Raw genomic sequence first — 12,504 nt, forward strand, 5'->3', positions numbered from 1 at the left:
CCCTGACAATTTTACCTGTGTATCAATTATATGTTTTAACTATTTAGACAATATATCCAGAACTCCTACAACTGTGTATCCATACAGTTAACTCTTTTAACCATGTATCAATTATTTAGCTAACTATATGTCAACCATAAAATATTTCTATGTACCCATTGGCAACTGTAGAAGTGCCCCTTAGATAAAAAAAAATTAAAAAAAACTTCTCGGTATGGCTTTTACTTTGAAATTGCTGCCCGGATACTATACTTGTGGCTTTGGATAGCTTTACAAAATCCTAGCAACGTTAGCAACTAGCCAGGAACCAGTTCAAGTGACAGCTTGAATGATATAACACTAACTGGAACATTAGAAAGGACTTTTACAGCCGAACCGCATAACTTCAGTGGAACTTAGATTGAGCCGTCCCACATTTTGGAATGGGGACGTTGTGGCAAAGCCACGTGTACAGGAACTAGAGTCTGAAAACTTACCTGACTGGAAGCATAGACATAAGAAAGCCCCTTTTTGCTTTTTCCTCCCTAGGATGGCGAAGGCATGACCCGCCCTACTCTCCCTCTGATTGGCTAGTACTCGTTGCCTTCGTTGGTTGGGTTGGTTATTATTAGGCATCAGGAGTGGGATTGGTTAGGGTAGAATGTCAGGGGTAAGCCAATAAGAGGAAGACAAGTGCGGCACATGCCTTCGCCATCCTGGGGACAAAAAATACTTGCTGATAGGAAGGTCTGTTTGACTAGGAAGTCCAGCTGGCCATCTCTCAATATCCAAAGATTTTGAACTTCTCCGCAGTGTCGTTTTTAGTCATCGTGCTTGACAGGTTGGTTATAGTGTTGTTGTATACTGTTTACTTATTCCAGATAGCGTTAATCTACTATGTTTACTACCCTGCCTGTGTTAGCCACGTAGCTAGCTAATGTTAACACAGTTAACTCTTAACTGCGGTAGAAAATAATTCCAATGACGTGACGAGGCTAAATTCCAGAGCTAACGTTAACCGTTATTTACGTTAAGGAACCGTCAGTTGCCGTGCTGGTGAATTAAAGTGGATACTGTAAACATTGACGAGGTTAACGATGTCGAGGCTTGACGGTTAAATGAAACGTTATCGTTGTAATATTGTGTTGGGTTCAGAGCAGGTCATATCACATCTCCGTACAACATCATGGGTGCGTCACCGCTTTAGGGTTCAACTGTGATTAATCAATCTATCAATTTTATTTGTCGCGTGAAATCATAAAATACAATTTCTGTGAAATGTAATCCTGTCAGACGGTTTATGATGGTTTCAAAGCGGCCTTTCAATATCTGGTGTGGATTTCTTGCTTTTTGTTTCACTCTAGCAGTCTAGCTGGTCAGCATTTACAAAAACAATACCCTCTTCTTGAGTCCTCCACATAAATATGCTTATAACGTCAATGACGTTGACTCTAATGGGATTTTCCCGTGGGCATTACGCAAGTGCGCTTGAACGCGGCATGAAAGTTGAGATCAAAGAATTCGGAAGTTCCACTCTCGATACTTCCGGCTTCTTAGCTGGTTGCAGTTCCACTCTGATTCCAGATAGGGGGCGCTCACAGGCCAGTGCAGAATGAATGGGGCTCTATGGAGCTATACCCCTCAAAATCCCCTTTTCTCAGGATATAATTTTTTGTCTGGTAATTTGAATGCATTTGAAAGGGGAGGCTAAGAAAATACACACTGCTGGGTGTTAATTATTTTATTTTGTTTTTTAAAGTGGCTTTTTTTTTTTTTAAACCCTTTTTAAGATGGCAATGACATCATACACATCATACGGCCAGATATACTGCTTTACGGCAAGCTCTGAGTCACTTCCTTTGTTCTCTCGAGGCATCGACAACACAGCTGACAGGTTAGGCTCTCCCTGTCAAAACACGGGCTAGAAAGAGATCTGCTAATGTTTTAAAGACTACGCCGAAATATTCACTCTGACATTCTGGTTCTGCTTCGGATGCCGTCAAGTGGGATGTCTTGTCGTAATCAGTCCTTCACTGACCAATCCGCATTCATTATTAGCAGAATGCTAGCGTGTTATGGGCAACGACGACTCAACCTGTAAGAAATCCAAAGGACATTCAACTTTCCACGTATAATCCATGTTGAACTTGCAAAAACTACAATCAAATCTGAGATGTGTCAACGGCAATCAGGCGAAAGAGACAAATTAAGCCGTCTATTTTGCACTCGCCCGCGATCACCCCCAGTGGAACTCTGTTGGAACTGCAACCAAATCCAGTACAATGGGGCTTAATGGGGAGTGAAATGGCTCTCCGTAGACCGGCTGTGGTTGAGATCTTGTGCTTGATGATGATGTGCATCAACCACATTGTCTTAGCTAACTTGGCTTGATACCTTCTTTATTTTTTACCTTTTTATTGGTTCACATAACTTCAAACTTTACTTTTACCCCTCTATAGGCAACCATGGCTGTTTGGAGAAAACTGTGGTGCAGAAACCTCCTGGCAGTGTCTCTGCTTTTCTACATCCTGCTCCACACCATCCATGTGGATGCACGGCCAGCCAACATGTCGGCTGCTAAAGAAAAGGCTCCAGCCAGCAAGGATGACAACGAGATTCTTCCCCCAGACCACCTGAATGGGGTGAAGATGGAGATGGATGGCCACCTAAATAAGGACTTCCACCAGGAGGTTTTCCTGGGAAAAGAGATCGAGGAGTTTGAGGAGGACTCTGAACCAAGGAGGAACAGGAAGAAGCTGATTGACATTTTCACCAAGTAAGGGGGTTATCCTTCCCATCTTTTGAATCACAGGAATTACAGCATTCCTGAACTGGGAGCCTGAGCTAAAGCTGCTGATCAGGTTCTTCAGAAGTCACCAGCATCAAGTTCCAGTCTGGAGACTATCAAATAGAGGTGTAAGCTAGAGCTGGGCGATATGGAAAAAAAATCAAATATCACAATATTTTTGACCAAATACATTGATGTCGATATTGCGGCAATATTGTATGGCTGACTATTGGTGCTTTCACAAAATATTTACACAATGAAACATTTGATAAATAATCGCCATTAATGTGGATACAATAAGTAAGTGGGTAAAGGCAAATAATAAAACAGCTAGTAAGTCTGGTAAGTTCAGAAAATGACATCACTTTACTGTAATGCAGCCTTTAAAAGCATATCGCCATATCCAAAATTGAAAACGATATCTGGCCTCATATTGATGTCGATATATATCAATATTGCCCAGCCCTAGTGTAGTAAGCCTTAGGAAAATGATCTCATATGCTGTGATAACTATACTTATACACTGTTATGAGAAGCTGAATGTGTGTCACAACATGGTATTGCAAAACACACAGAATGATGAAATGAATAGAGTATTGTGAAACCATGTATTGTTTTTTTTTTTTTTTTAACTAGAGTAGTTTTCCTCAAAATCCTGATATGCAACAACACTTTCACGAGGCAATCCATCGGAGTACCTGTATTGAAAGAAAGAATGCACTTGAGCTGAAAAAGAACTAATCCTTTACCATGACTTGACAAATTTCCCATCCCCCTCCCCTCTCCTTCTTACATTATTTTACCTTAAATGGTAAAGAAATGTCAGTGTTTACGGGTATTAGTGCATGGTCAGTTTAAAGAAAAGCACCAGATTGCATACACTATGACAGATCGTATGGGTCATTACAGCTGATAGTACATACTTAGTAGTTTAATGACGTTCAATAGCTCAAGCTAAATCAACAACTCATTTTAAATTTTTCTGTCTATGGTCAGGGTTGATTTCAACAAGGACCGGAGTGTTAGCGCCAAGGAGATGCAGCGCTGGATTATGGAGAAGACGGAGGAGCACTTCCAGGAGGCCATGGAGGAGAACAAGAATAGTTTCCATGCCGTTGACCCCGACGGTGATGGTGAGAGAGACCAAATCCACTTAGAATTCGTAGCACACCGACCACCGCCATATTGCCACAGTGGGTTGTAAACAAATGGCTATTTTCTGTTAAGTCAGAACCAAAATGCTCAATTCATGCCTTGTCCATAGGTCACGTGACATGGGATGAGTACAGAGTCAAATTTCTGGCCAGCAAAGGTTTCGATGAAAAGGAAATTGCTGAGAAAATAAAGAATAATCAAGATCTGAAATTGGATGAGGAAAGTAAGTATGGAACCATTTGAAAAATGTCGTTAATGGTTTCAACAATATTCCCGAAATATGTGCGGCAGATATCGAAGTAAGAATATAATTGAGCTGAATTTTCTCTCTCTCCGTCATGGCTGCAGCTCAGGAGGTTTTGGAAAGCCTGAAGGACCGCTGGTTTCAGGCTGACAACCCCCCAGCTGACCAGCTGCTGAATGAGCAGGAGTTCCTGTCTTTCCTCCACCCGGAGCACAGCAGAGGCATGCTCAAGTACATGGTCAAGGAGATCGTACGCGACTTGGGTACATTTGACCTACTTTACCTCATTGTGTTAAACCTGTGTTAACTATTTTTAGCCACTTGTAGTTAGGGTTGGGGTACCGAAACCCGATGCTAATATGGCACCGGTGCCTAAACGACCAATACCTGCCGGACCGAATAGCAACGCGGATTTCGGCGCCACTTAAATGCCTGCGCTGCAGCTCCAAAACAGACATTGGAGGCAACCGAAGCATCGCTGCATGTGTTACTAGTTAGCGTTACAATTGACAGCAGGTAACGTTAGCTAGTAGCTGGGTTAGACACGGTTAAAATGCTGACAGCTTAACGGTGTAAAGTGTCACTATTTCACTGTAGAGGATTCCAACAATATAGTGCTCTTCCTCCCCCCCACATAAAAAAAAAAAATAACAAGTATAGGTTCAGGCACCGGCACCATTTTTAAAAGTATCAGTTTATCACCGGTATCTGGGAGAAAAGAACAAAACAAAGGATACCCAACCCTACTTGTAGACAGCGGAAACACACTCCGCACATCACCTTTTAAGTTGACATGGGGAACTAGTTAGCAAACAGCAGCTTATTTGCACATCCAGCATATACGTACTGTAGCAACATTAGCATTCAGACTCATGTTCTGGCCTGGGGATGAATGCAAGTTCTATTCAAGATTATTTTTGGGGCTTTTCTGCCTTTTTATTTGACAGGACAGCTAGTTGAGAGAGGGGGAAGACATGCAGGAAATTGTCACAGGTCGTATTCGAACCCTGGACCTCTGCATCGAGGCATAAACTTCCAAGTATATGTGCGCCTGCTCTACCCACTGAGCCAACCCGGCCACTGCAATTTCAATATTGACAGGCCTGTTAAGCTCCGTTTTGATTTCCACTAATTCCTCAGGGAAATGTCTGGCTCTTAAGCTGCTAAGTTCTCCACTATGTTCACTAGCTAGGCTCAAACTTTGTATGTAGCTGAACAGGAAGTGCACAGTGGGGTTTTAGAGCCGTTTGGCTGCAAACCGATGCCTGCTGCTGCTGGAAATAATGCTGATGAGATGATGCTAAAACTGGATGTAAAACCAGAACACACGCGTGCAGTAATTGTGTCCATTGGTAATATTAACATATTGTCTATAGCAGCTTTTAATGTACACTGGTTTAGGAGATTTAAGATGGCACTGTACATGTTGCACTGTTAAACATCAGTGTTGTGTGTTTACATGCAGGGAGAATACTGTTAACCCTAATGAGGTGACCTGGTTTGGTCTCGGTGCATGTGAATGTAACTCAGTTTGGGAAACTCTTTTCAGGTCACACTCGTACTATAAAAAGCTGATAAAGCTTGCTGCGGCATTTTGCCTCAGATGGCACAGTAGAAAGTGACATCAACCATGGGGAAGGAACCTCAAAATGATATGGTTTATTGCTTAGGGCTGCAACTAATGCAATAATAATTTTTAAATTATTGCTTAATCTGCAGAACACTGCAGAGCTATGAAATTTAAAAAAAGAAATCTGCCCATCACAAGTTCCCATAGCTTAAGGTGACGTCTTTTAAATAGCTAGTTTTTGTGGGAACATCGCAAAACCCAAAGACAACAAGTTCACTTTCCAATGAAATATAAAAACAAACAAAACAGCCAAAGATCTTCACATTTTACAGGCTGGAACCAGCCAATTCTTAACACGCGTACCATTTATCAATTGACTGATCCGACTAATTGTATCAGCTCTAGCATGCGTGTACATATGCATATGACTGTAACTGACAGGATAAAATTTTTCTGGAGTTGCATTTTGTATGATTCTACGTTCCAAACAAATTGATTGATTGACAAAAGCCCATTATTGGTACATTTCCATCAAAACATGGTAACAAACCTTACTAGATCTGTTTCTGTTGGCGAAGGTCTCATCTGTTTGTGTAATAAATATAATAGTGGATCTGTAGATTTGATGTTGTACCTAACATTATTCCCATGTGTATTTGAATAAGCCCTGCTCGGTGTTGAGGCCCATTATGAAGGTGAAAGAAATCACATGTTGGTTGTTGCTGTGCTTGTAGACCAGGATGGTGATAAGAAACTGACCCTGTCCGAGTTCATCTCTCTGCCCGTGGGCACCGTGGAGAACCAGCAGGCGCAGGACATCGACGACGACTGGGTCCGGGAGAGGAAGAAGGAGTTCGAGGACGTCATTGATTCCGACCGCAACGGTATCGTAACCATGGAGGAACTGGAGGTAAGAAAAAAAGAGCAAAAGTCTTGTTTGATTGTTCCTTTTTTTTATCATTTATTTTGATACTTTGAAGTTTTCGAGTCGGTATCTACTAAATAGGGTTAGATATCGCAATAAAACAAACCCAATGCCAATACGGCGACTTTTTCCTGCCTGCCTCTACGACATGTTACTTCAGACAGCCAATCACAAACATTATCGGCTCACTGACCTTAGGTATTTAAAATTGGGTATTGATACTAAGGAGGCAATTCGGTCGATGCCTAAAAAGTTATGAGTTCGGTACCCAGCCCTACTACTACTACTGTTGACAACAAGGACTCCTAAAACACCATTCCTTTTTTTTCCTTTTTATTGTGCATTCAACCATCTCAAAAATGCTAATGGAATGTTTCTTTTTTCAATGTCTGATTAATTGACACTCGATTATCAATGACAGTTATGTTTCCCTTCCTTCTTGCGTGGCGTACAGGAGTACATGGACCCGATGAACGAGCACAACGCCTTGAATGAGGCCAAGCAGATGATTGCCGTTGCAGATGAAAACCAGAATCACAATTTGGAGCTGGACGAGATTCTCAAGTACAGCGAATACTTCACGGGCAGCAAACTGATGGATTACGCCCGAAATGTCCACGAGGAGTTCTGAAGACCCTCGTCTCCTCTCTCAGTCCGCTCAGCAAAGCAGGGCGACATCCTACATCTGCTTCAGGGACAAGCCAGACAAGGACGGGCAAACTAACGATAGGATGTTCTAGTGTGCAATTCAACGGCCTCTTTCACTGCTGACTCCAATGAATACATCCTCCCTTCAGCCCTGGACTGTCTGCCAGCCATCACACTTTACATGGTATGTCTTCTGTGTGCCATTGGACTTTTAAATGTTGGGCTGTTGAACTCCAAAATTTATTTGTGTGATATTGTGAAGTCAGTGTGTGCGTATGAGGAATTTGAACCCCGACTAGAAATTTCCATTCCTGGTGCAGTGGCGAGAGAGACTGCGCAACAAGGCGATATCACCATTTGTTCTGCAGGATCTGTCGTCCTAACTGGCGTCGTCTGCATACAGTGTAAATATTAATTGTTACGTACAAATGCCTCTGTCATAGAGAAAAGCGGAAAAAATTTAATATAATGCTGCTACAAGGGGAAAACCCCTTATAGAGGTATATTATAAAGAGCTAATTACCAGAATTTTCCCAAATTCAAAAGGGAATTGTCATTAACAATGTACAATTCCACTAGTTTTCATTATAGATGTCCGTTATCCGTCCTACCACTTTTACAAACTGCTTCAATAACGTACAGTGATTCTTCTTAGCACAGACTTTCATTAACAATTTATTGTCAGAGTAATATATAAGAACAATGTGCCTTTTTTCCCAGCAGACATTTTGACTTGTTGAAAGTAAAGCACAGGTGTCACTGATAACATTTAACGATATATTATGTGTGTGTGTGTGTGTGTGTGTGTGTGTGTGTGTGTGTGTGTGTGTGTGTGTGTGTGTGTGTGTGTGTGTGTGTGTGTGTGTGTGTGTGTGTGTGTGTGTGTGTGTGTGTGTGTGTGTGTGTGTGTGTGTGTGTGTGTGTGTGTGTGTGTGGTCAAAATGTCTCCTGTATGTAAAGGTCTATTGTTTTGTTCTTGATCTAATTCATGCAATTCATTCATTAAGATGTGGATAAAGAAGAATTTATTTATTTGACCAGTATAATTTAGACCAGCTGCATCTTAGAACATCTCGCAGCTTTGTTCTCGTTTTTGCTTTACTTGTGTACGAGGCTGGTCTTTGTGTCCTTGTGTTGGTTCACAAAAAGGTGGATAGCTCACTCTTTATCTTGTATTCAAATGCATGGGCAACCATTTTGTTCAAGGTTTGGATCCTGCTACAGGTTTCTCTGTCCTCGGTCCCGTTTGGATTGTAAGATATGATTGATGGTAACAGAATGTGACACAGCTTTAAAAAAGAAAAATGTATTGCAAATTCTGGTAAACAATAAAGATTTCTTATCAATTAAGTAATGCCTGGGTTTCTTTAGTGCTTTTTTTTTTTTTTTTTTTAGGGCTGCGAGTAACCGATTACTTTCTTTAATTTTTGCGGCTGTGGCTCAGGTGGAAGAGCGATTGGTCGTTCAATCGGAAGGTCGGTGGTTCGATCCCTGACCCCTGCAGTCTACATGTCAAATGTCCTTGAGCGAGACACTGAACCCCGAATTGCTCCCGATGCTGCGCCATCGGTGGATACGTGTGCATGAATGTTTATCTGATGAGCAGGCGGCAGCTTGTGTGGCAGCCTTGGCCTCCAGTGTATGGATGTGTGTGAGTGGTCCCTGTGGTGTGTAAAGCGCTTTGAGCTAGAAAAACGCTATATAAATGGAGTCCATTTATCACTACAGATTAAATCAATAGACAAAAAAATAAAAATAAAATCTTTAAACCAATCACAATTGTCTTGGGTAGTGCTAAGTTCCGGACGCAGCGATGGTGGCTCTGCTAAATAGTCTCGGGAAGGAACTGGTTTAGGTGGAATATTTGAACCCCGCAAAAGAAAACGCCACATATAATATTAAATGAAGTTAACTGTTCACACTATACAGTAACGTGAGCTATTTAAATTAGCTGATACATGGTTAAACCTCATTTGCTCTTACCAGTGTATCGCCGTGTGTACTTCGTCCACAGCAATCCCACCAATCGGTCCCAAAACGTCCCAGAGAGTAGAGAGTAAAATGCCGTAAACCTATTCTTTGTAAATCTTTACAATCATTCCCCAAAAGAACCAAGCGGGCCTGCCTTATTGCACGATCCAAGTTTTCTTCCAAACTCGCCATTTTCAGCATGTAGCTTTTTAGCTTTAAGTTTGTTGTTGTTTCCCAAAGAGAATGGAGTTTGAGAATGGCAACACAGGGAGCGGAAGGCGAGGAACAGCCGGTACGTGAGCCACGCGCAGGATGTCAGGCAGTCTTGTTGTATTTGCATTGAACAAATAGGATGTCACACGCACACGCCTCAAAAATGAGAACTAATAAGAAATAAGGGAACTTACCTTGACTTGAGACAAAGTCCACAGCTGCATCCAAAGGGGTCACAGAGATAGCTGAACAAGTTTCATCCCAACGTGCTCCGGGGATCAGCAGCACATTGTTGCCCAGGGATGTCTGGGAAATCTAACAACTGGATTCAACTTTTAGTGATGTTCTCCTCCATGCCTCTTTTTTTTTTTTCTTCCCCCAGCTCACAGGTGTGTCTCATTTATCTCCTCACTTTCCCTTCCTTTCCTGTTAAGGCAGAAAAGGGCAATTCCGTACCTTACGTCCCCTTATACACTCATGTATTCATACTAATCTATATATATATATATATATATATATATATATATATATATATATATATATATATATATATGCATGCAACAGTTGATTCTCTGAATTAGAGCTGCACTGATTAGTTGATTGACAAAAGAATTAACTGGCAAATATTTTGATAATCAATTAATCATTTAGGTCATTTTTCAAGCCAAAAATACCAAACACTCTCTGGTTATGGCTTCTCAAAAATGTTCTGTGTTATATCATTAAGAACTTTGTGTTCCGGACTGATGGACAGAACATGATATTTGTAGACGACAGCTTGGACTCCGAGAACAGTTTTCTGTTTTGAGAAGATTTTATTGCGTATATACGGGTTAAGGTTCACTGTGTGTTCTATGTAATGTAGCACTTGACAACACAGCAGGATTGTAAGAACAACCATCATTTCACCAAACCAAAGATTTGTTTAGAAGCGGTTACATACTGAACATCAATCTTTATAAATGATCTTTGTCAGATTGGATTATTCACAATTCAAAACGCATTGCTGTGAATATTACAATTGTAATCTAAAAGGCTTTGACAGGATAGTGTGATAGCCAATCAGATTTGTATGTGCACGCTTTTACTTCACAGACACCACTTCACAAGACAAGAGCTTTTACATTTTCCCAAAATCATTAACATGTTGTCGTACAAATTAAACACAATATAAATAATGCGCCGACACGGAGAATCAGCGCAGCTGCAGTATTTTACGAACCTCTCCTGAATGCTACTCCGTGTCACACACATGCCACCTTAAGAATAGTTCCAAAACTGTAAAAAAACAAAAAAACAATCCCCTCTAAATACACCTTTCTACTCTTGAATTGTACTGCATCATTCAACATACTAAACATAGAAATATAATCAAGTCAATGGCCAGCACTAAAACAGAATTAACCTGAAAACATTTGAAGAACACAGTGACATAGAATTATACAGTACATAGCTTTCTTTCTCCTTTTTTTTAAGAATACAGGTAAAACACACACACGCGCGTGCTGATTCTGACGATGACAATATTAATAATTAGAGAGCAGCGTAACAGTTAGTCAAGTTTCTCCTCAACACTCATTTCTCAAATAAAATAAAATAAATTTGGGGCTTAACATGTTGCAAATCAACTTAACATCGCAGTCTGTAAGTAGTAGAAGAAGTTTCAGCTTGATGTTTGGTCACTTGAATTTGGGACTTTGGCTACAATTCCTACTCGTTTCATCTGATGTGGATGTAAACACCCTGCAATTAAAGCTGAAAGTCTGCACTTTAACCTCATACTTACTTATTGTGTCATTTCGATATCTACCGTACTGGAGTGCAGAGCCAACACGATGATGAATGTGTCACTGTTCAGATATTCGCAGGCTGTGCCGTTTATCGCCGTTTATATACCTGCTGTATGCAACAAAAAGAAACTTGAAAAGTTGAAATAGATTTTTAAGGAAACTCACCATGATTAAAATATAAATACCTTCCATGATGATTTGATCTGAAATAAATCAGAGAAAGTTGTAAAAAATAAATAAGGACTGGATGGTAAAGGAAAGTTAAAAGTCTAATCACAGCCACCCGTGATGAGCTTGTGCTCGTCTCTGGTCTCGGTCTCCATTTGGTCTGCGTGCAGCGCTTCAGGCTACGTTTACACGACAATGCTCACGCTGAACACGGAAAACTTCTTCCTTTTACGTTTAAAAAAAAAAAAACGTTCAGCGTATAGACGGCATTGTTTTGAATGGACTGCATTGTAGTCCATGTCCTTGATGTTCCATTTCCGGGACTGCTCCGTTTCCGCCGGAAAATCCGCAGAATTTCACTCATTTAGGCCGGATATCCGTTGCCTTGGGCTTCCTTTGTGTCGGCATTCTAAACTCCGGTGGATTTCTGAGCACTATGGTTAACCGCTCCTCAGATCTCTGCAGGGTAAATCCAGACAGCTAGCTAGACTATCTGTCCAATCTGAGTTTTCTGTTGCACGACTAAGACAACTTTTGAACGAACACGTTCCACCAAAACAAGTTCCTTCCGAACCTATTTAGCAGCGGCGCCGCGGCTTTTCTCTGGTGCTTAGCGCCGCCCAAGACGATTGTGATTGGTTTAAAGAAATGCCAATAAACCAGAGCCCGGTTTTCCTCCCGTCCCGGAATGCTGTGTGGAGTAGACCAGACCCTCCTCCAACGCACTTTGGAGGAGGGTCTGGCAAAGCGAGACTAGCGGGGGAAAGACTGCGCCGCTCCACAGAGAAAGCAGCTTTGCTAGTTTACACGGCGACGCTGGACTTGCCTATTCAAAAGATTTTAGGACTGTGCAATTAATAAATTTTTTTTAATCGCGATTACGATTTGAGCTAATGATCACAAAAACAGAAGCGAGAAAAATTATTATTTTGCACATGACGTTTTGCAGGTAAACTCTTATTTTGTCTTGTGTTCTGAATGAAAAAAAAAAAGTATTAGGGGAAATTTAACAGTTCTAGGTGTTTTCACTGTTTGATTTGTTTAATTGTGTTT

At 41.1% G+C, this 12,504-nt stretch overlaps 1 protein-coding gene and 1 long non-coding RNA gene across 2 annotated transcripts; one reads left to right on the forward strand and one right to left on the reverse strand.

Moving 5' to 3' along the window:
• Positions 1-289: 289 nt before the first annotated feature.
• Positions 290-8,145, forward strand: sdf4 (stromal cell derived factor 4). Its single transcript, XM_039800365.1, has 7 exons — positions 290-820; positions 2,439-2,755; positions 3,764-3,900; positions 4,032-4,145; positions 4,271-4,429; positions 6,471-6,646; positions 7,116-8,145. Exons 2-7 carry the CDS (start codon positions 2,445-2,447, stop codon positions 7,290-7,292), a joined length of 1,074 nt encoding a protein of 357 aa, XP_039656299.1. The 5' UTR covers positions 290-820; positions 2,439-2,444; the 3' UTR covers positions 7,293-8,145.
• Positions 8,146-10,288: 2,143 nt separating this feature from the next.
• Positions 10,289-12,410, reverse strand: LOC120558310. The gene is made up of 2 exons (XR_005639087.1): positions 11,280-12,410; positions 10,289-10,771 (listed from the first exon to the last, which is right to left on the reverse strand). It is a non-coding gene; the product is annotated as an uncharacterized LOC120558310 (long non-coding RNA).
• Positions 12,411-12,504: the final 94 nt, after the last annotated feature.

This window comes from Perca fluviatilis, chromosome 5 (genome assembly GCF_010015445.1).
Source record: "Perca fluviatilis chromosome 5, GENO_Pfluv_1.0, whole genome shotgun sequence".
Taxonomy (NCBI): domain Eukaryota; kingdom Metazoa; phylum Chordata; class Actinopteri; order Perciformes; family Percidae; genus Perca; species Perca fluviatilis.

Excerpts from the sequence above, each read along its gene's own strand:
- sdf4 (XM_039800365.1), top strand. The coding sequence starts at position 2,445 with ATGGCTGTTTGGAGAAAACTGTGGTGCAGAAACCTCCTGGCAGTGTCT. Across the intron at positions 3,901-4,031 it reads CGTTGACCCCGACGGTGATG|GTCACGTGACATGGGATGAG; the intron begins GTGAGAGAGACC and ends CCTTGTCCATAG. Across the intron at positions 6,647-7,115 it reads TAACCATGGAGGAACTGGAG|GAGTACATGGACCCGATGAA; the intron begins GTAAGAAAAAAA and ends CGTGGCGTACAG.